The sequence below is a fragment of the Carcharodon carcharias genome, chromosome 28 (assembly GCF_017639515.1).
Source record: "Carcharodon carcharias isolate sCarCar2 chromosome 28, sCarCar2.pri, whole genome shotgun sequence".
Classification (NCBI taxonomy): domain Eukaryota; kingdom Metazoa; phylum Chordata; class Chondrichthyes; order Lamniformes; family Lamnidae; genus Carcharodon; species Carcharodon carcharias.
In genome coordinates, this window is record NC_054494.1 from 32,447,746 (window position 1) to 32,471,993 (window position 24,248).

The window sequence follows — 24,248 nt, forward strand, 5'->3', positions numbered from 1 at the left end:
TGGGTTTTTACAACAATCAACTATATTTTCATGGGCACCATTACTGGGACTACTTTTCAATTCCAGATTTTATGAATTGAATTTAAATTCCACCAGCTGCCATGGTGGGATTTGAACCCATGTCACCAGCCCATTAGTCTGGGCCTCTGCATTACTATTCTACTGACATTACTACTATGCCATTGTCTACCCTTTCAACCCATTCCCCATTTTTACCCATGTTGTTTTGCAAGTGGATGAGTTGCCCTCCCAAAGCTGGTAGAGGGCCTCGTGAGTTTATGTTATTGGTGGTCTATGTCAAAGGGTCAGGGTTGGATTTTATCAGTGTCTGAGCGGTGAATCCATCCTGGCCATTCCACCAGGTCTGCTAGCCATTCCATGGGAACAATTGCCTCTCCTAGCTAAGTGGAAAGCTTTTCTGTGAAAAGGCAGGAGGAGCAGGAGAATTCTCTAGGCCTGGACTTTTCCCCTTCCCCACCCCAGCCCATCCCCTCCCCCAACCATAACCTTGCCCCTTTCCCCTAACCCCTCGTATGACTCTAAAGCATCTCCCCAGGAGGTAATGAGCTTTCTCTCAGTATCACTGGAAATCAAAATCTGGCGACAATGATTTTACATCCAGGCAACATGATGAAATCTGACAAAGGAAATGATGCAATTTGTTCCTAAAATGTTGATCTCCCTGCTTCTATTCATTACTGACTGACATGCTGTGTATCTTCAGCCTTCAAGTCTTTGCACCTTGAGGAATACTGCAGCTTTTTGATTAGATGACTTGAGTTTCAAAATCAGTGCTCCAAAACAGATTCTTTTCATTAAAGAAATTGCTTGAAAGCAAAATATAACCAACTCCTCTTGGTTCTAAGGTTTCTTGATTTGAATTAACTGTTAACTTGAATTGAAACTGTGCAATATAAGCCTGTGATGTATTAAATTTGCTTATTACTGGATAAATTATTCCATTTTTAAAGTTAGAAAAAGACTGAATTAATGGAATAGACTCTATCACATAAGCAGCGGCATTGCAAAGGCATGGACGAAGGGGATGTCACGAAACTATCATATTTTTTCCATAATATTATCGTAGGCCTATGGGTGTGAGTGTGGATGGTTCAGTCTGTGTGACTGATTTAATTGAATTAGTCAGATAGACTGCAAGATTGAAATTATCAAAGGAATTAGGTGTAAAGCAGACTTTTGAAATGGAGATGGATAAGCTAGGATGAGGGTTCCACAGATAAGGTGTGAATGGAATTTGCATTTTTAGATAATTGAAGGGGTTATTTGATTTTCAAAGGGATGGTGTAATGTTTACAATTGACAAGGTAAATGAGGCAAAGGAATACATTTATATTCCCCAAAAGGAAAAAGGGCCATATTGACAACATGGAAGATTTTTATATTATGGGAAAAGTAAATTTCCAAAGACATGTAGAACAATGGGATTTTACACATTAAAGAGAGAGAAACGTATATAAAGAAGGATGGAAGGCTGTGAGGGGGTGGCTGTGTAAAATCTTGAAAGGTACATCATGTGACACAGACTTGGAAGGAGCTCTAGCCACTCTCTGAAGAAGTACTGCTCCAGCAATTAAAGTTGTATTAAAAGCCTTTGGAATTCCACTGTCGAGTGGGGGCTGTAGTAACCTTGCTGGATTGCCTATTTAAATTTAAAATCTATTTTGAACCGTTGCCTTAAAGGGGTGTGTAGTTGGGAGTCAGGTTAATTAGGAATTTTGGGATTTGTTATATCAAGTAACTGTAATCTTACATATAGGTTTGAATTATTTTCTTTCATTAGTAAAAGTTTTAATTTAATTTTTAAAAATCACTAAAGGTGTTAGTGAACGCACTACTTCTAAATTCAGTGCACAAATCTTCTCGTAATAAATACAAATTGTAAAACCGCTGTGATAGCATGGCCAAATTTGGTCAGCCTGCCGTAACATAACAGGGAAGAGATAGAGCTAAGCTTCAGACAATGTACATGTTGCACTCTCTCAATTGAAATCCGGCAGAAAAAAACAGCACTTGCAAAAACAATGTACAGATTGCAATTTTAGCACAATAATGTATAGAAAAATTATTTTGGGGAGAGTACTTGTAAATTTTATTATGCATCTCATGGGTGCACATGCATAAATCCCAATTATACTGAAACATGAAAAGTTAACACTTACAGTACAATAAATGCTCTCTTTTTTAATGGATCTACTTGCATACAAAATTGATTAATTTGGTTCAGATTGGAAGAAAGGTTAATTGATTAAACAAGGCAGATTAAGCAAAATGGGACAAAACAGATTAAGGCAGGCAAGACAGATTAAGGGTGAAATGAGAGACATGGCTCTATTTCATTACCTTCTGTCCAATGTCTCCTCGGTCTCCCTGTTAACAGAAATAAGAAAGCCAGAAGAAAAGCAGAGGTAAGTCACCGTATAGAATGCAGACAGAAGCAGGAAAGAGAATGAGGACAGCTAATGTATCATGTACAATTTAGAGTTCAGCATCTTTCAAACTTCAGAGATAACAATCACACACACAAGTTGACAACGGACACTTTAACTTAACCAGCCTCAAAGCTTTAAGGATCTGAATTCAACATCTTTAAAATAAAAAACTAAAGATTATTACTGCTTCATTCAATGAAAATTGAAGCCTTTTAACGATGATGTGGCTAATCAAACTTGACAATGATACCACCATTTGTTAGGAGATTTTATTTTCTATTAAAAAAAGATGGCTTAGCGCTTCCCAATAATAATGAGTAATTAATTGTTAATAATTTGGTATATCGAACGAACAAGACCATTCCTCCACTTTTACCTTACGCCCTACAGATCCAGGCAGGCCAGCTGGACCAGGAAGTCCAAGTTCACCAACCTCTCCCTGAGAGAAAGGAGAGAAAAATAAAAAGAAAGAAGATCGAGGAACACAACTAGAGAGCACACAGCAGTGAAATGAAAAATAGACAGAATTTATACCTTGAGAGAAAAGGCATAAAGAATTCTAGAAAGGAGAAGACTGAGGGGTGATTTAATAGAGACCCTTATAATTCTGAAGGGTTTCAATAGGGTTGACATAGAGAAAGGATTTTCACTCAGAACTAGGGATCATCAATATAAGATAGACATGAATAAATACAATAGGGAATTCAGCAGAAGCCTCTTTATTCAGAGAGTGGCGAGAATTGCCACCACAGGGAGTGACTGACATAAATATCACAGGCAAATTTAAAGGGAAGCTATATAAGCACGAGGGAGAAAGAAATTAGATGGTATAGGGGAGAATTTTCAGATTGGTGTGCGAGGGCAGGCCCCACATGCTGATGCATAAAATGATGCTTGGTGACATTGGGCGTGCATCCCGACATCAATGAGTCATTCAGCTCTTTCGCTCGTCGGGTGTGCACCAGAGGCAGCTGCACGGCCGCCAAACTGTCAAAGGTCTGTTAAGGCCATTAAAAAGCCAATTAAACTAATTATCAACACTGCCTGTCCAACCTTAAGGCAGGCAGCAGGCGAAAAGTATAAGCGGCCTTCGCATTTTTCAGGAAACCTCATCCACGGGTGGGATGAGGTTTCCTGAAGGTTTAGTAAAATCTATAAATAATTTATTCACATTTCATAAACAGGTCCCAGCTCATGTGACACTGTCACATGAGGGGACATGTCTAAATAATTTTTATCTTTCTTTATTTAAATATTTCAATGTGACCTTCATCTCCCTGAGGCAGCTCCGTGCCTCGGGGAGTTTTCTGCACTCTATCGCACACATGCACAAAAGAGCGCAGGCTCTGACTCGCTCTCTTCTCCCCTGCCCGCACAGATAGCACTGAGCACTACCAGCTGTGCGTCACGCTGGACGGGCCTTAATTGGCCTGCCTAAGTAAAGTGGTGGGAGGAGCAAAGACTAGTTGGTCTGAATGGCTTGTTTCTGTGCTGTAAATTCTATGTAATTCTATCCAATTCCAATAGTTCTGTGCTGTGTGTAAAAGAAAAGCTGATATTTCTGTAAATATGTCTAATCCTTCACATTATTTATGATCCAACTGTAACCATTTCTGCTGAAGTCACAATTCTTGAAAGAATTAACAAACACTTGGAAATTATTATAATGTCACTTCCTAGAAACAAAGTAAAATTATACATAATTTAATTCCAAAAAGCCAAAATGCCTCTGGGTATGAACAAGTCAATATAAATGAACTTGTTCTTTGGTTTGATTTGGTTCTACAATATAAGCCCCAGATAAAAATGCTGTTTTTTTTTAAATAATAGGATTAGAGAGTTGGAGAGAATTTTCCAAAGAACATGACACTCTTGTGATTACAGAGCGGAAAGTAAAAAGGTAAAAGGGCACTTGTATTCAGTGATAATCCCCCTACAAATTAAACAAATTAGCTCCACACTGACTAGGTTTCATGTTTGGCACGCTAATGTTACTGACTAATTTCGTTGTAACTAACAACAGACTATCACAGAGCTCTGACAGATTGCAGATACACCACAGGTCCACATAAAAAAAAATCAGAAGTACATAGTGGTGTTACTCTCCAGTGGTAATTTTAAGTATTATCTTACGGCACAGAAATGGGCCAATTGGTCCAAGGAGTCCAGTCTGGTGTTAATGTTTCACATGAGCCTTTTACCATCTTATTTCATCTCGCCACTCACCATATCCTTCCATTCATTCCCTTCTCCCTCATGTGTCTATCCAGCTCCCACTTAAATGCATTCATACTACACGTGTTACTGTGGGGGAGTTTCCCAGCTTTGGCAGTCACGCTAACATCAACCATTCCATTTGTGGTACTTGAAGATATCCTTACAAATATCAAATTTGCATTGTAATTACTACCATGAAGCTTAGGAATTTATGTGCAGTGGATTTCTGGATAGCACCACTTGTTAGAAGAATCTCATTTTTTAAACCAGGTATGTTATTCCCTTGCGACACGCAATGAAATGAAATTTAAAACGACTTCACTTGGAAATGTACAATATAGACTTTGGATATATAAGAGAATAGGTTTTCCAGCTGGACACTTTACAGGGAAAAGATGGATGCTCAAATTTATTGACTGTAGTAGGACATGTATAAACACTTCTTTTTCCGATTGTGAGGTCTGATATTCATCACCCCAGGTTTACTCTCCAATGCATTAAGCCTTGGTTTACAGGTTATTTATTTAGGAGAACTTAAATAGTCATTTGCACCAGCTAAGTGCCCAATAACACTGCATACGTTCATTAATGGGTGTAATTTTACAGGTTCAACTTCAACAACCTAAATGTTTCCAGTTAAACAAATATTTGCTGAAATTCCTGGGACTGGAGCGGCTGGGAGATCGATTTCTATCCTGTAATAAGGATGGAACCCAGGATCTGTCAAGATTCTGCTTCATTTAGACTGGATGTTTAAATTCTTGTGGGAACTTAATGAGCAGTAAGAGGGGATATCCCATCTACATGGGGTAAATACGCGGGTGGGGAGGGGAAGAGGGGTCATGGGCTTCACTTCCTTTAAGCCCTTAAAAGGCTTCAGCAGAACTTAAAACCTTGAGATCTTCTGTAAGATTGAAACTTTCATTCGAATGAGCTATCAATCCCAGAGGGGATCTATTACCTCTGCTTATGGCAGAATGGTTCCAAAGGGCAAAGTTTTACAGTGCCCTGTGGGTGGGCGTGCAGGCAGGGAGGCCCATAAAATTGTGTGTGTGCCTTTCCCGCCAGCTACCTGCCCACTCCCAACCTGACCATGATTTAACATGCGGAGGGTGAGGACTTAGGCACTGCCCCCCACCCCCCCCCCCCCCCCCTCCCCCCACTGCAACCCTACACTGTCTAAAGTCCTTAAGTAGCCAATTAATGCCCCTCCCCAACTGGACTTTGCACTCTGACCCCTCTCCTGGCTCCACCGAGAAACCCCTAACTTACCTGTCATTCTGCTCCTGCGTCTTCTTCAGGAATTGGATGCAGTCCCAGCAGTGGCCATCATTCCTGGTGGTGCTACTGGGATCAGAGAGCTTCCGGCCAATCAGATTGTCCTGCACCTCTCGGAGGAGGATCCTCGCATCCCAGGTCGGGGTGCACGTCTCGCCCTGAGCCAATTAATGCTCCTCCTTGCATTAACTGGTGGGGGGGAAGCCCTCGAAGCGAGGCCCAGTTTCACAGCGAATTCTTCGGCAGTGGGATGCTCCACCCTGTCACCTGGAAAGTCTCATCCATGGGATATTTATTTTTTCAAAACCTCAGCCACTCCTCGGTGGCCCCCACTCTACTTTATAAGGCTGGATCAGACCGTGCAGGAACTACTGACAGACCCCTACCAGCACCAGTGGGGAGGGGGTGGGTGAAAGGTGGGGGTTGCCCCATCTATACACATGACTCCATCGCTACATGGATGGCATCCCTGACCAAGGACCCCAGAAATTTCAGGTGAACAAAGAAACAGGAGGAGGACATTCATCTTCCCCACCCCGAGCCTTTTATGCCATTCATTGAGATCATAAATGATCTGTATCTTAACTCCATCTACCCACCTTGGCTTCACGTCTTTAATATGCTTGTTCAGCAAAAATCTGTCGGTTGGAGATTTAAAATTATTAATTGAGCTACCATCTACTGCTTTTTGTGGGAGGGAGTTGCACACTTCTCCCACCCTTTGTGTGAAGAAGTGTTTCCTAACTTCTCTCCTGAATGGCCTGGCTCTGAGTTTAAGGTTATGTCCCTTTGTCCTAGACTCCCCAACCAATGGAAAAAGTTTCTTCCTAACCTATTGATTCCTTTCAAAATCCTAAAAAACCTCAGTCAAATCACCCCTTAACTTTCGATATTTGTTTATGTAATCTCTCCTCATAATCTAATGCTTCAAGCCCTGGTAACATTCAGGAGGTTCTGCGCTCCTTTCAAAGCCAGTATATCCTTATTAAAGATTGAGTTTAATGATAAAGTGAGAGCAAAAACAAGCTTACAAAGAAGGTTTGTTATTGGTTATCATCCTATGGACAGTAAACTTTCCTGTAAAACAGTGTCAAGTGTTCAGTATTGTTGATGGTATTGTGATGTTGGAATCTCTTATCCAATCAGTGGACAAATCTTAGTTGTCTTAGTTGAGCAGACAAGACAAGAGCTCAGTCCAGAATACACATACACGGCTGATACAGATCACACTTGAAGCCAGGTGAGATGGGGAGATAGCTGCCTTGTCTGCCAGATACTTGGCAACTAGACCTGCAATCTTGTAGTCTCAAATTACTTAGAATGTACAGCACTGAAACAGGCCATTTGGTCCTGCCAGTCTATGCTGCTGCATATGTTCCATACCAACCTCCACCCACCTAACTTCATCTCACCAAATTCATTCCAATCGAGCTAGCAGACAAGTTATTGTGGTTGTAACATAATCACAACATACTAGTGCAACTCTCCATGGATCACACTGGCGTTTACTCAAACTCTGTCTGGAAAAGTCTCAATAACTTTATTTTCCTCACAAGTGGAAAAGCTGTATGCTTATTATCTTTGTTTCTATAATGCTTCTGCTATATCTGAAGCAAGTTGCTTTTGTAATCACTGTAACAATGGGACATCATTGTACATTTTAGTGCCTGTTTACCTCAAGTAAATTATTTAAGATTTAATGATGGACTTTCTCTAGGCAAGGCCACCAATACTAAAACTCAAGTGAATTAACATCAGGTTTTTTGAGAGATTAAACATGTTCCAGCTGACCTTTAATCCACCCCTGGGGACTTCATCTAATAAATTATAAAATACAGAATTGTTGCCCAAAGGAAAATAGGTTATATTTATCATACAGCAACAGGAATCAAGTGTTAACAAGTTGACAAAACACAAAAAAACTTAGAAATCTGATTTGACACATGGAAACCAATACCCAGAGAGACCCACAGTCCTCCCTCCCTTTCTCTCCCTCCTCCAGCCTCTCTCTCCCCCTCTCTCCTTGTGAGCTTCATAAGATCTATATACTTTACATTTTCAAATGCCAACTTCTTTATAAGGCATGTTCCAAAAGTTGGCAACACTCTGGGAAGTTCATACTCTTTTACAATAAACCGTTTTATTATGCAATAAATAATGAAACGTTTCCAAGTACTTCTGATTTTATTCAGCTTTTGCCCTGTGCAGAAGCTGTGCTTCAGACAATACACTATGAATCAGCAGAGCTCTATTTTAAGTTATCTATCTTAATTAAGATCCACCTCTCCTCACCCTCCCCATCAACACCCACCAACTCAACAACACCCCTGTTGTTAGCTAAGTCACTTAATATTGTTATGGTCCATTTAAAGAGCAGTTCACAAATATGAGAACATGTCTGGTTCATAAATTTCTGAACCTATCAAAGGATTAAATGTTAAAAACCCAGATCCTTAATGTAGCTTATCCTCATATCAAAATTTACACAAACTCCAAGAGGAAATTATTCTAATGCCTCAGGTGAAAGAATGAGCAATAAAAGTCAACTGAGTCACTCACAGCTTTAGTCAGCAACATAATGGATGGAAGCAATACTGAGCATTCAGCTTAAAGCATTATTAATAGCCCCACTACAGTTGGATTGCTTTACAGTTCTGTTTACAATAAACCATAATAAAATAATTCTGCAATTAAATGTGAAAGAGCCAACGCATTTTAAGTGGTTTGCTTACAGTCTGGGAATAGCACAGGCTGATATAATCAGCAACATTCCCAGACAAACTGTGTTCTTGGGCTAAGTCTCTGCAGGAATAGCTAGATATTGTACAAACTCTGAACTTTCTCCATTTTAAAAATATGCAATTCCTTTAAGGAGACCAAATGTACATTCTAATTAAATGGATTTCACCTTTATAAAGGAATCTCAGAAAACCAATGTGACTATAGTGAATGGTCAATAACCTAATCCACTTATTTACTAGCAAACTATTGGCATGTTAGCAGTACTGTGGGTGTACCTACACCATTGACTGCAGCGGGTCAAGAAGCTCACCACCACCATCTTCTCAAGGGCAATTAGGAATGGGCAATAAACACTGGCCTAGCCAGTGACGCCCACATCCCGTGAAAGAACTTTTAAAAAGCGAGTTACCAAGTTATTTTTACAAGGTTGCAATTTAACACTGAAGCATTTTGACAATGTGCCCTGTGCAGTAGCTTTCTCTGTTTCTTTTATATACCAACCACGTCATCATCATGAACATCTCAAATAAAAAACCTGGAAATGTCTGCAGTATCTGGGCCAGAATTTTCGGCTCGGCTGGGGCGGGGTCTGCTCGCCGAGGCATAAAATGACGCAGGGTGACGTTAGGCATGCATCCCGACATCAGTGAATGTCATTTAGGTTTTCAGTTCAGCAGGCACGCAGCCCATTAATGGCCTATTAAGGCCATTTAAAAACTAATTAAACCAATAAACTGAGCTGCCCATCCAACCTTAAGGTTTGGGGGGGGTAGGGGCTGGTGAAGAGCCCCTTAGCATTTTTCATGGAACCTCAACCACCGGCGGGATGAGGTTTCATGAAGTATTTATAAATTGAATAAAAATTTTAATAAAAATTCATTGACATGTCCCAGCTCATGCGACACTGTCACATGAGCGGGGACATGTCTTAAGTTTTTTTCTTTTCTTTATTTAAAATTTTAAAACTTAAACTAATCTGAAAGAGCACAGGCCCTGACTCAGGGAACTCTCGCCCGCACAGGGAGCACACAGCGTTTCTGGGCGTACGTCACGCTGGGCAGGCCCTAATTGGCCCACCTACGTAAAAAGATTGCACGGACTCGATCGGGGGTGCTGATCAGGTCCGCCCGCTACCCCCCCCACCGCCCCCACCCCCCAAACAACCTGACGGATGGGGGGAATTCTCTCCCTGGTATCCATTCTGCCAATCACATTTTATTGTGCGTGGTGTGCAGGCAGCAGGAGTCTATGGAGCTGCCTCGATCCCCAGTCTCAAGGTGATAGATTCATTCAATCATTCCTGGTACTGGAGACTCTGTAAAAGGGATCACCCACAGCTGCAAGAGAGTTTATCTAACCTTTCTTCCTGGGAGCCCTGGCATTCCTGGTTTTCCCTGCAGTCCTGTTATTCCTGGTTCTCCCTGAAACAATAAAAGGAGTGTGTTTGTTTTCATTATTTAGGAGAAACATTACTAGACACATTATTTAAGAGAAGCACCACTGATGTAACTTTTCACGGAGTATTAAACTAGGTCAGCGGTTCCCTCTGTTACATCAACAAGTTCTCCCGTTAAAGTCAACTGTCGCACAGCTTCCTGGCACGGCCTTTAAAAGTTCATGCTGTTCCATTTCCTGAACTGATTTGCTTTGTGCTGCCCCAATCTCAGTTGGTTTATTGGAGTTGTCTGTTTAAAATTACAGCTCAGAAACGCTAAGGGGGGCTCTGCTATGGGCACCAACAAAAGAAATGCATCTCAATGGCTTGACATCATGTGGTCACCTCCCTCCCAAGGGTATAACATTTAAAATTAATGAAGATGTCTCATGATTTGCTTCACTCCATCGTTATCAGCGGCCCAATTTTTGAAGCTTGCTCAATAAGCTTCTCTCCTTCTTCAAGTTGCCCCTTAAAAGGTACCTGTTTGATCAAGCTTAAAGTTGCCTGTCCCTATATCTCCTTAGGTGGGCTGGTGTCAAATTTTTCTGGTTATGCTCTTGCGTAGCACCTCAGGTTGTTTTGCTATGTTTTGTTCTATAAATGCAAGTTGTTGTTGTAAAACTATGCTCATCTTTCCACCTGGATTGTCAGAAGCTAATGGAAAAAATAATTCGAAATATTTGGAATGGCATTCTGATCTTTCAAAAATAAAACACGGATCACATTATTAACCAGTGCACCCCATGCCGACGTCAGTGAAGTATTTTGAATCAAATGGTATTTCCTGAGTTTTGTTCACTTTCTAAAGTTTATTGAAGTTATACACATTTAAGGAAAAAGGCTTAAACAAGAAAAATATCCCTGCATACTTCAAAAAGCTACAACTTTGCCTTTGCAAAAAATACATCTTGTTCATAAAAGTATTTACCTAATATGTTCTTTTCTGTTAATAAGAATGATGTATTTTACACACAGGGCTACATATTGTGATTGTATACAAAGCCCAAAGAAAACCTTCACTTCACACTCAACTGAACTTAGTCTTTTTAGATTGTTTTCTCTAATTGGAGAACAACTTCTTCCATTCAACCTAACTAAAGGGGCAAGACACAGTTCAGGATGTAGCTTTATGAAATGAGCTACATCTCAGACAGTTCACTCGAACAGTGGTAGCAATAAAGCTATTTCCATATCGAGCTAAGGGCATTCGTTCTTTAACACTGCATTAATGTGCTTAACATTTGTGATTGCAATGATCTGGAGTTGGAGCTGGCTAGGTCAGTTCATGAACTCTTCCCTGCCTTCACATCTTTTAACATATTCTTACATTATTGTTTCCACTTTAATAAGTGTTTGTAATTTGCATTATAATAAGTATTTGTAAATTGCTGTTTACTCATTTATCCCACAACCAACACTTAAAACAGCTGATCCAGTCATCTATTTCATTGCTGTTGTGCGTGAATTGGCTGCTGTGCTCCCTACATTACAACAGTGACTACACTTCCAAATTACTCCACTGGCTGTGAAGCACTTTGTGATGTCTTTAAGATCAATAGAAGAGCAGCCCCTGCTTGACTTGTGAGAACTGAGGGAGTCTACTGTGGTAATGCTTAGCATCTCATACTGACATATTGTGTTCAAAAATTTTATTTTTAATTAAATAGAAAAGGGTGTGTTTAAGCAATTTAAACAAAAAGAGTTAGACTGATGATTACTCTACAGCAATTTGAACACTATGTGGTTTTCTTGTAAATACCTCCAAGCTTGGCAGGCTGTAAGATCTGTCATCGAATAGACGGGATGTTGCTATCTGGCACATATTCCTTTCACTGGGCTTTGCTGCTCATGGAGCTTCCTTTTAAGCATCCTCTTTATCTTGTGTTTGGGATGGTGAAAGCATTGTCCTCCTGAAAAAGCGCTCATTTGGTTTTCTGAAGAGGAATGAATTTTTCTGAAATGTGCGAACTATTTTCACCTTCTAGCTTTATTGTCCAGAAAACCTTGAATCATTTGACAGGTTCAGAAAGGAAAAATAACACGGGGCAGAACTTTCCATTCCCACCAGCAGCAGGAATCATGGCAAAATGGAAAAAGTCAGTTTCTCGCCCTTGGGAAATTAGTTTGAACTTTGTACTCCCTACTTTGATGGGGGGGTTAAAGGTAGGTTAAGTTTCCCGCTGATCTATGCCAGAACCACATCTGCATTCACCTGCATCTCATGAATGCTCATTAAAAGGCCAACTCGCCAAAATTACGTTCCCCTCTGGATTAAGTTCCCTGCCAGCAGATAATTAGAAGTCTGTTTCCCAACTGTATCTAAGTGGCTCTGCAGCTAGCAAGCTCCAGTTCATCAATGGTTTCAAGGTCAGTAGACACTGCTTTCATCTACCGCAAAGAGTATTGCTGCGAGATTTCGGGTGTCCGTATCACAAGCTGCACCAAGGCAGGACACGACAGACAATACCAGTGGGGAGACAGAGGCAGGACTGGTGGGGGTGGGGGGTGGTAGGTGGGGGGGGGGGGGGGGGGGGGGGGGGGGGGTGTTGTAGAACATGGGAGGAGAGGAGGAAGACAGAGGCAGGGCTGAGGGTGGTGGTGATGGGAACAAGGGAAGGGAGGGTAAAACAGAGGCAGGACTAAAGGGTGGTCAAGGAACAGAGTGAAGTAGCGAAATACTGTACTGGGACAAGGGCCATGCTGTTGGGGGGCTACTGAAGAGACTGTGCTGGGACTGTGCTGGCCATGTTAGAGGGCCCTACATGGCATATATGTCTTGTCCTGATCCTGGGCAGGGGAAGGCCTCCCTGGGCAGTGACAGTCACGCACAGTATGGTGCACAGGCCATGGACAGTCACATAAGAGATTTGATCCCAGAGGTTGTCATGAAAGTATAATAATTTTCATACTATTTTTCTGGTTTATTGTGAAGTAGGTTTATGGGGGTAAGTATAGTTAGGTCTTTGTGTGATTTAATTACATTTGGAGTCAAACAGACTGCAGGTTTAACTTATCAAAAGAAGCTGGGTGCCTTACATGCTAATGAGTAAACATGGATGCTGGCTTAGCATGTAAGGTGTGAAGGGGATTTGCATTTTTAGATAAATGAAGGGATATTTGGATTTCAAAGGGAATCCCAGTATGTTTACAATTAGCCAGATAAGCAAGACTAAGGAATGTATTTAACTTTCCGAAAGGTTACTGGCAATATTGGCACCATGAAAGTTTTGATATTGTGAGGAAGATACAGTTTCAAAGAAATATGAAACAATAGAATTTACATATTAAAACGAGAGAAACATATATAAAGAAGAATGAAAGTTTGTGTGTCAGAAAGCCATGTGAGATCTAACAGGAGAGTGTGAAATAGCTTTAATGAAGCCTCCAGCTTTTGTTTGTAAGTCTGCTGTTTAATGAAGTTGGGGAAAAGCCATTTGGAATTCCTTAAAGAGGGTCGTAACTTGGAGTCAGGTTAACTAGGAATTTTAGGTGTTATTATGGTAGTTATTGTAGCCTTATGGCCAGGAGTTCTCCCTCGACACAGTCACATGAGGGGACCTGTTTTATGACATTTTTATTTTGTTCATTACTTTTTTTAAACAGAGCTTCATTTCCCTGAGACAGCTCCGTGCCTCAGGGATTTTGAAGCGGTCTTTCCCGGGCATGCATGAAGTTTGCGCTGGCCCAGCTCACCCTCCTCCCCCTGCCTGCTGAGCACTGCCACTCGCGTCCAAGCTGTGCAGGCCTTAATTGGCCCACCTACTTAAAATCGCGGTGTGGTGCTGATCCCAGGCAGCGGTCAGCTTCTCAACCGCCCCCAACAAGCACCCCCGCCAAGGGCAAAATTCTGCCTTATGTATGCGCTTGACATCTCTTATTCTGTTAATAAATATTGTAATTTTAATTTTTTTAAATCTCTAAAGGTCTCGGTGGGCTTATTACTTCTGAATTTAGTGCATGCACCTTGTAATAAATACAAATTGCAAAATCGTTGTGATAGCGTGACCAAGTTTCCCTCGTGGATCTGGTCTGCCTGGCACACATCATCTGCTGTGTCTTAACAGGGTTTGAGTCATGGTATCACGAGGCAGTGGGCACAGTCACGGTCAGCGTAGGCATCTGTATCCAAGAAGTCAGTGGCTGAAAAGTCATGGGCGGTATTGGATGGTGTCATGGCGAGGGTTGTCCTGGAAAGTCAGGGCACATATGGCCTTGAGAAGGGGTGGGGTCAAGTCAACAAAGGCACGGGGACATCAATTGGGTGGAGAACAGGAATATCCATATGGATAATGATGTGGTCAAGGGTAACAGGGATAGGCTCAATAGTGATAAGAGGAAGGGGAACTAGGATGTAATGAGTATGGAGGAGGTTGAGAGGAACCTGGTGGGTGATGGGGGAGGTTGGAAGCTGGTCTCCCAGCACCATTTTCAAGCTCATCTTATAATGACACAGTTTGAAAAACAAGCTAGAAAAAAATCCATCCGAGACAGCTCTCAGGGCGTGTGCGAGGAGTTCAGCACTGCAATTCTTGGCTGATTGAAGGGGCATCCTAGAACTGTCCTGCTCAAACCATGGATCAGGCATGGCTCAGCTGAGTGCTGGACTCAAGGGTCTCATGCACAATGAATGTGCTTGTCTCCTTTATAATAGTCCGTTATATTTAGGTGATGCGATACATATGGTCTTAATTGGGATCTGATTCTTTCAGAGGCATATCAGAATGGATGTTGGATCAAAACATCAATGTCCACATCTGCTGAGCACAGGCAGCATGGGCTCTACAAGCTGGCATATTCCCAGTGCACTGGCCATGGCACTCAAGGCACCATGCTTGCCTTCAGGACTTAGTGCAAGGATTGAGCATCAATAGTTATTGTCAAGGCCACTGGAGGACAACTAACACAAGACTAACTGTGGATCCTAGGACTTGGGTCTTTCGACCCTAATTAAGACCATCATTGTGAATGTACAGTCACATGTGAGAGGAAAGCCCAGCCATGTGTCATCCTCCAGGATGATACCAGCCTGCAAGGGGTGGCCTTGGCATGTGATGTGCAGACTGAGGGAAAGCAGAGGGCTAGAGACTGCATTCTTGCCTTGTATACGGAGCGAGACCATTCCACAGGAACTATCATTGATTGCTCAATGGTATCCGTTCACAGATACAAGAAGTGGAGAATGCAGGCTGCAGGCAATGCAGCCTTCTTGATAGCTTTGATTAGAATGAGGAGAAAAAGGGCCTGTCACTGATTGGCACAGCCCAGGGAAGACCGTTGTCCTGAAGAACAAGAGCCAGCAGTACCCGAGGAAGGCACAGATGCTGACAAGGAGGGCCAGTTCCATAAAGTCGTTTGGCGTGACCAAGAGTCCACAGTAGATGCAGCTCATGCATGGAGATGAGTGAAAGATGGTAACACATCGGCATGTGTTAGCTCATATTTGCCACATTCTCTATGAGGAACTCATGCCACAAGGAATTGGAGGTATCCAACACTGGTTACTTTGACGGTTACCGCCACACTGAACTTTTTTGCCTGTGGGTCCTTCCAGGGCTCCACTGAGGACCTTGGCAGAATCTCACAATCGGCGACACACAAATGTCTAAGGAAGGTGGCAGATGATCTTTTCGATAAAGCTCACCGTTACACGTAGTTCTGTATGGATGAAGCAAGCCAGGCTGCTAGAGCTGTGAGATCCACTGCGACCTCAGGCTTCCCACAAGTGCCGGGTGTCAAGATTTGACTCTCGGAACGTTGAGCTAATTTGTGATCAAATCATGTTTGTGCTAGGTACCCAGGGTGCTTACACGACTCGTATATGTCAAGCCAGAGATATTTGAGGGACCTCGATGATCAAAGGACTGGTTCCTTGGTGACAAGAGGTCAATGACTCCTGTTCATTGTCTACAGAGTGCATCCGAGAAGAGATACAATGCTGCACATTCAGCCACAAGGTCCTTAATAGAGTAAAGTATTGGCCTCTTAAAGATGCGTTTCAGATGGTTTAACCAATCAGGTGGGGCTCTTCAATTTTCAGTGCAGAGAGTGTCCCGTATCATCATTATTTGCTAGCACTGCAAAGGGAGTGATGTATTGCCACCAGGCGACATGGAAGAGCCAGCTGACTCCTCGGATGAGGAGGATGTTGAAGGGGATAAATCTGAAGAGGGCAAGGATTCAGACAAGCCACATGAGGATGCCATTGCATGGACACGGTGTGGCAGGTGTGCCCGTGACAACCTCATAGCTACAAGATTCCAGATGGAATAAGATGAAGAGGAGTTATGAGTGCAGTTCTCTTCATGCTTCAATACAGGCAACACAACACTTTCATGGTCATCCTCAACATATCACAAAAGATCATCAATCTCACAATGATCAGCATAAGTCACCTTCAACCCTAACGATGGGGTCATCGTTGGAAGGCACAGTAGCCTAAGGACCTTGTGGCCACTGTGGAATGTGCTTAGCACTACACAAGCACACAGCCTTAAACAACTGCACAGTGCAGTCCTTTCAACCATGGAGCCAACAAGTCAGTGGCCATGGCATCCTTCAAGAGGCTGAAACGCGATCGCACACATGGATTCACTCATGCCAATCTGACAGCAGTTTAGCACGGCGGCTCTAAGATGAAAAACATTTGTCAATGGTTAGTGCTTGACCATGTCAAGAGTTAGCTACATCCACACCATCTCTTCAAACACCAGCATGATTAATGCAGTGGCTGCATTTTGAGACTGAGCCTCCAGATGCCACTGGACATTAGGACACAGTGATCAGTAGCACAACAGCATGTACCCAAAGCTGTGAGTCATGTTATCATTGTCCTCACAGAAAGTGGTTCAGCAGGACCATCATGTGATTTTTGACAAACACTCAACACCCCGCATGCGTTGGAAGCCTTCCAAGTTTATGTCCTGCGTTGCCTTGGCATCTGGGAGAGACGTAGCCCTGTCAGGTTTGTCAACTTCTTCCGCAGTCAATGTCAACTTCTTCCCTTCATAGATCCTGATGAGCACACAAGAGACATGCTGGAGCATCGTTTTCATTACATTACGGTCCTCGACATAGAAGTGATTGGCCTTTGTCAGATGGACTATGAGCCCTAAGTCAGCCTTAAATGCGGAAATAAAATAACGCTGCAGGGAGGCATGAAAGGCTATGGTCATAAAATAAACATCATTGCAAAGTGGCTGAAAAGGCGTCATATTGGTTGAGACAAATACTTATACACAAACTACAGACTTCGGTGCGATAGCATCAGGATAATCACTAACATTGATGAATAATTCTCATGAGGTCACATAATGACTGCCTGAGATGCAAGGGTTACAATGTGTCTTGTCCAGGCATCATTTTCAGACAGGAAATGCCTTTGTTCATGTCTCTTATGTAGAACTAAAGGTGATTCACTGTCACGAGGTTGAGTCAGACTGACTGGAACTGAGGGACAAGATGGGAGATAATTGTGAGGTAGGGGGGGTGGGGTTCATTTTGTACCTTGAATGAACGTGGGACCTTGCATCACATTGATTAGTCATTCAATAGCTGAGACTTGGAGAGGGATAAATGTGAAATATATTTACAATAACACAGTGAACGAACACCCATGCCACCATTGTGCATTCAAAACTTCTTAATTGTCATAACCTTACCACGGTGTCTAGGTGCAGCCCTGTCCCCGCAGCAGAGGTGGAGGCAGCCTGCTGACTGCTATACCCTCTTGTCTGAGATGACTTTGGAGGCCCGAGACTTGGATGGCCCTGGTCTGTAAGAGTCTCCTGCTCTGGGGCAGGTGCTCCCCACTTGGCCTGATGTGCTGGAATTGATGGGGTCACAGGCAGAGGGGATTTGGAGCAGCAGGACAGCCTTGGAGTATCCTGGGTGGATAACCAGGGGTGTCTGGTTGGCACTCCTCCTCCCTTTGCGTGCCCAAGGGCTCCTCCCTGACCCCCTAAGGTGAAGGGGACCTGGAGGGAGGTTGAGGTGCCCCATCCCCCCCCCTCGCCTAGCCACTGCTGGAATACACCCATGGCTAGAGCAATGGTGTAAACGTCCAAGTACAAATCCAGCAGGAACTGCTGGACCTGGGTCTCCAAGGCAGCTGCCAACCTTCTCGTGGAAACTGATGCAATCATATGCCAGATCCATGATATCAGACAGAATGTGGACGGTCTCCTCCAACCTTCAGTCCAGTCTGCTGATGGCTGCTGCCTGTCTCTGCACCTCCAAGGCTGATTGCAGGGGTTCGTTTTTGGAATTGGACTCAGCAAGTGCCTGGTCTTTGGCAGTCCTGCGAGTGTCAGAGACCTCGACTGTCACTGCCTCTGCCTGCTGTGGACACCTGTCTGTGAGGTGGTGACACCAAGCCTACTCTAGGTGAGTCTATCTGCGCTGGTGGAGGTTGCAAGTGAACGCAATGACGGGTTTTCCTCTGCGGACTGGAGCTGAGATGCTTGCTCAGCTTCTTCCTCTGCCTTTTCTTGCTGGTGGCTGCAATAAAGAGAAGAGCTAATTAGTGATTGACTAGGCAGGCTCTTACATTATAGGTCACTCACAGTCATTGTCCCCGTGTTGTCAATGTATACTGGATGGACCTTCACTGGCTTGTTGAGGGAGGCCAATCTCGCCTTCTGCGTAGGAGTGATCTCGGTCCTCGCCAGTGAGCTCTGCTGCTTGCTCCTCATGGGAGGAGACTATCCTCAACTCTGGGGCTCCCCACTCCAGTCTTTGTTCTGTCCGACCAGTTGCAGGCAACCTTGTCCTGCATAAAGACAGATGGATTGACTGTGAGCACAGAAACCATGCACGCCTGTTGTGTGTGCTGAGCCCTCCACAGTAAGGGATTAAGATGCAGTTTGTGCAGGATCTTAAAGTGGCTGGCAGACACAGAGTGCTAACGTCCCATCTACTGGTAGTGTGTGACATCCCTGTTGACTCTAAATTGCCTGATACTCTTATGAGAGCATGAGTTTGGAGTTAGTAGAAGTTTCATTTACCCCACAGAGAGCATCAGATCATTCATTCATTTCCTATAATGCAGAACGCTCCTTTCCTGTGTGCCATGGGTACCAACCACCCTGGCAACCTCCTCTTGGGCTGGCGTGGTCAGTTGAGAGGATCTCCTGTTCTCAGCCCTCGGACAGAGGACCTCGTGCCTTTCCTGGACGGCCTGGAGGTGAATCCCCAGAGAGGCCTCACTGAACCATGGAGCCAAGGGCTTGTCTCGTTTGGTCGCCACAGTAACGCAGAAGTTCACAGCACACCTGGCCTGCAGTGAGTGAATGTCTGTGGCGAGTGCCATTTAAAGATGACGCCAGGACCTTCAAGCCCATGAGGTAACAACGGGGCAGGCGAATCCCTACTGGCCCTGAGACAGGATTCAATGAGCTCCTCGTTGATGCTTAATTAATGAGCTGAAAAGTGGAAAATTCAGCACGAAAATCCATCCTGCTGCCAAGCCCGAATCACACCGACTTTCCCACCCAGCTCCTCACCTTGGATTCCAGAACGGAAAATTCGGCCCCATGGTTTTCAACTTATGCCAGTAACTCTTTGAATATACTTTCTGTGTATATTCTCCTGCAAAGTGCCTTACACAGAAGTACAGAGATTGTACAGCACAGAAACAGGCCATTCTGTCCAGCCAATTCAATGATAGCACTTTAAGTTCAGAAACCATTCCCTGTAAGTCTGGACACATTTACATGGCTGCACCAGGAAATCTTCCCACTTTCTCCGTTCACATTACTGAGCTCCAGCAACTCTAAGAGCAGAACTAAGTTAAGAACTAAGCTAGCTTTGTGAGCTATAGTAAAATCCTATTGCATGGACAGCACATCAAGCCAAGAAGCTGTTATCCTAATGGTGAGCAGACGCCTTTCACTCTGCTTTTGAACTAAAGCCACATGTCAAAGGAAGTGCTAAAAATAGTTCTTAATTTTACAGATCTACCTAGACCTCATAAATTAAAATTATTTATGTAGTTACAGATATTATAACAGGCGTTGTTAATTACCTTCGGTCCAGGCATTCCAGATGGACCCTGAGAAATTAAAAAGACAATGATGAGATTCTGGTCCTTCTGCTTAGATCCTATTCAAATCTGTCTTTTGAAGTTTTGAATTGGCTCAGAGAAAGGATACTTAGGTACTAGTTTGAAATAAATTTTACAACCGTATGTCCTGTGATAGCACTTTTGTCTGAGTTGGAAGGTTGAGGGTTCAAGTCCCATAACCTCCAATCTAAGACTTGGGTAGTTAATCCAGGTGACATTTCAGCAGAGCACTGAGTCAATGCTGCATTGTCAGAGGAGACGTCTGTCAGATGTTTTAAATTAAGGTTTTTTTTATCAGCTTTACTAGAACCAGGGGACATAGTTTAAAAATAAGGGGTCTCCCATTTAAGATGAAGATGAGAGAAAGAAAAATCCTCTCAGAGGATTGTGAACCTTTGGAACTCTCTTCCCCAGAGAATGGCGGGGGCAGGGTCAATGAATATTTTTAAGGCAGAGGTAGATATACTCTTGACTAACAAGAGAGTCAAAGGTTATTGTGGGTAGGTAGAATGTGGGGTTGAGGCGACAATCAGGTCAGCCATTATCTTATTGAATGGTGGAGCAGGCTCGAGGGGCCAAATGGCCTACTCCTATTTTGTATGTGCATATGTTTTTCAGGCGGACTGTATAAGATGTCATGCCACTATTTTTTTGAAGCCAATGACCATGGAAACCTTCCCAGTGTCCCAGTCAGCATTCGTCCAGCAATCAGCATAACCCAAATAGAATAATGGGCCAGTCAGCTCATTGTTGTTTGTGGGACCTTGCTGTGTGCAAATTGGCTGCCAATCCGCTTATAAAACACGTGCTATCCCACTCTGATCTCCCAGCAGGCAATGCACTACAGCAGGATCACATATAGGTAAAAGATACCCCTTTGTGAAGGGTTAGAGCTAGCTTAAGATTAACTGTGCTGCATTAAACTCCTTTTTTTAATAAAGTGATTGCCTGTTATCTCTCAAGGTCAGATTCCTACCATCTTTCCCATGCACCTGATCAAGTCAAAGTATCAATGCTAAATTGCCAATGTTGGTAAACAATGCTTAAGATCTAAAATCACCAAAGGTGACAGACGGACGGCAAAACCAAACAGATTTTACTTTAAAAGGGTTTATGTTTTTAACACAAAACTGGTACATGGCTGTTGATAGTCTGTGAATGGAGTTTCATTCGCCTTTTCACTGTGCGTTTGGTAACACTGGTGCTTTGTGGATTTCTACAATTCAGGTTTTACTGTATAAAGGGTAATAAAACATCAAAAGATTTTTGTGGATTTCTGTTTTTCTGTGAGAATGCAATTTGCATAAAGATTCATTTCACTTTACGGAAAGATTTTTAGTTGTGGTGAAGTACCTGAGCTGCTTGTGACGCTGATTGGAAACTTGTGGGCAATGTGCTTGAAGAGTTAACCTTAGTTGTTACCCTAAAGGGACTCTATGATGCAGTCCAGGCTATCGCATCCACACCAGTCAGCTTTCAGGCCAGTAGTCGCCTGACGTGCTGCATCATGGTCCCTCCACTATCTGCAATCCAACATGTGGCGCATTGCCAGTCTCAGCTGAGCTGAGAAAAGACACCCAGAGAAAAAGCAGTAAACCTCTTGCTGTCCAAACTGACTGTACTCCAGTGTCCAATGTGCCAGGGCTAAACTGACAGAACTGCAGCAACACCTGGTAATTTGCATAATGGAAATGGGGAGGGGAGGATACAGAAAAAAAGCCTATTGCATAAACAATGTGCTTTTGACCAGGTAATTTATGTAGAAAAGTCATTTTAATTACCTACCCTGATTCCATCTCTCCCAGGTTTCCCCGGATCTCCAGGTTTCCCCTAGAAATAAGAACTCAGTTGTTATCTGTGTCCAGAGTTACAGATTTATCGCTATGTGGCCGTGAGGTTGAAATGAACTGACTAAATTCAACATTTAGACATTTATTATTTTCCACTTTGATTATTGCTCCCTTCCACAATGTCCCTTGGTAATCGCTCTCAACTGCTGCAAAAAAATCACTATAAAACGCAAGCTTTCATAGTTTATCAGGCACACAGGCTGAGTTCATGGAAAATAAAATTTATCAAGCAGTCTGCCATTCTGCTAGTGCTCAAGATAAACACTTTTCAGCAGTTGCACAGTTTTGCACAGTGATTTCTTCACCAAGAAACAACAGTTATTCAGCAATCCCCACTCCAAAACCACTTCACAGCTGCCTATTGGTTGATTGCTGGTCTCTTTCTCAGCTGTGCCTGGCTCACATTGAGCAGGTCCTCCCACTGTGACTGTAGTGGATGATAATGGCATTCATCCTGTACATGAATCCTTCTCTCATCATCGGCCTCCCTCTCTCCTTTCTCTATCTCTCTCTGGTTCCCCTTCCGGCATGACCAATTGTATTTGTCTATAATAGCTTGCATTTATATAATGTAGTGAGACGTCCCAAGGCGCTTCACAGGAACATTAACAAAATTTGACACTGAGCCACATAAGGAGACATTAGTAGAGATGACCAAAAACTTGGTCCAGGAGGCAGAATTTAAGGAGCATTTTAAAGGAGGAGAGAGAGATAGAGAGGCGGAAAAATTTAGGGAGGGAATTCATGAGTTTAGGGCCTCGGCAGCTGAAGGAACATCTACCATCAGGGGAGTGATTAAATGCCCCATGGAACATAATCACTATTTGGAAACAGTTTTGATGTCATTTTGTCTGCAGTTGTGATCAACACTGCCAGCACTTTTTGACATCACTGAAGTAATTGTGGCACCGCTTACAGGGGTTCTTGAACATCTTAGATTATGATATTGAGGCAATAAGTAGGTCAACAGGAGAAAGCCTAAAGATGGTTAGTTCCTCAAACCCATTGTGGTGATGAATCTGCCAGGCTAATGTTGACATTTTTCACATACAGAACAGAGAAATGGACACAGCCAAAACTTACCGGTAATCCATCAGTGCCTGCTTTTCCCGAATAGCCAGGGGGTCCTTTAGGCCCTGGAGGTCCAGGTGGCCCTGGAGAGCAGTTGCTATTGGCTTGTCCTTGTTCACCCTGGGATTGAATCAGAAGCCACCAAGTTCCATAAAGACAATACTTAGAACAATTGGTTCGCAATTTGTTCACCAATTAAAGGAGCAAGTATTGATATTAAGTAGAGCAGCCAAAAAGCATATTTCATAACCAAAGAATAGGTTATTAGATTGGGAGGGGAGAGGTATAGGTATACAGGAAAGAACAAAGTGGTGCTGGCAGCAGAAAAGGCATTTACCTTGAGGTAGAGGCGTCTGATGAACTGGTCAGCAGGTGGCAGTATTTTCAATCGAGGTGGAGTAAACTGAACAGGTAGGTGAGCCAGAGGTCACAGGTCAATACAAAGCCAAAGGTCATGAGATGATGTTTGGTGTGGTTTTTTTTGGAAGGGAGGGGGACAGATAGAGGAGGGAGGGGAAAAAAGACAAGAATATTGAGAAAAGCAGCAGAGCTCGATGCCAGAGTGAAAGCCAGCAACAGAAATAATCTTACGGGGGTGTGTAGTTGGTGAAAGGAAAATATAAAGTCTTCCATCGTGTGTCAAATGTTATAGGAAAATAAAACAAAAATTAAAGTCAAACTGTTTTTTTCACCAAAGGACTACCCTCAGAATTTGTTGCTGGCTTTAAATAGAGAGAAATAAGACCCAGTCTTATAACAAAGTGAACTGTGATTTCAGAATAATTTTTGTGTTTAGAAAATATATGGACTTTCCCAGCTGAAACTGAGCAATACCGATTAATAAGGTTTCCAACCTTCAATATCATCCTGGAGAATTCAGGAATTAAAGGTTAATCTCCAGGACACTGCTGTGAGTGATAACCCAGGAGAAAAATGATTGGGGTGTTAAATATTGTCATTTTAACAAAAATGTCTTTGAACACTTGTTTATCAGCTATAAAAATATTGGACATGGGGAATGTTCATCTAACAGTTAAGAAACATCCAATTAAGTAATGAACATCTGTTTGCTTGGCAATTGGCCGCAGCAAAATGGACATGTTGGGTGACCAATGGCAGGAGTGTGGGGAATGATAGTTGGC

At 43.0% G+C, this 24,248-nt stretch overlaps 1 protein-coding gene across 15 annotated transcripts in view; it reads right to left on the minus strand.

Annotated features, from left to right (window-relative positions):
* col13a1 (collagen, type XIII, alpha 1) overlaps nucleotides 1-24,248 on the minus strand; it is a 239,574-nt gene that overhangs the window by 72,099 nt on the left and 143,227 nt on the right. For 14 of the 15 annotated variants that reach the window (XM_041176321.1, XM_041176332.1, XM_041176335.1 and 11 more), the window contains 5 exons: nucleotides 23,444-23,509; nucleotides 23,119-23,226; nucleotides 21,971-22,015; nucleotides 20,147-20,173; nucleotides 10,046-10,108 (listed from right to left, as the gene is read on the minus strand). In XM_041176321.1, the coding sequence (XP_041032255.1) occupies nucleotides 10,046-10,108; nucleotides 20,147-20,173; nucleotides 21,971-22,015; nucleotides 23,119-23,226; nucleotides 23,444-23,509 (309 nt within the window). The remainder of the gene's footprint in view (nucleotides 1-10,045; nucleotides 10,109-20,146; nucleotides 20,174-21,970; nucleotides 22,016-23,118; nucleotides 23,227-23,443; nucleotides 23,510-24,248) is intronic. The other variant, XM_041176328.1, reaches the window with a different exon arrangement.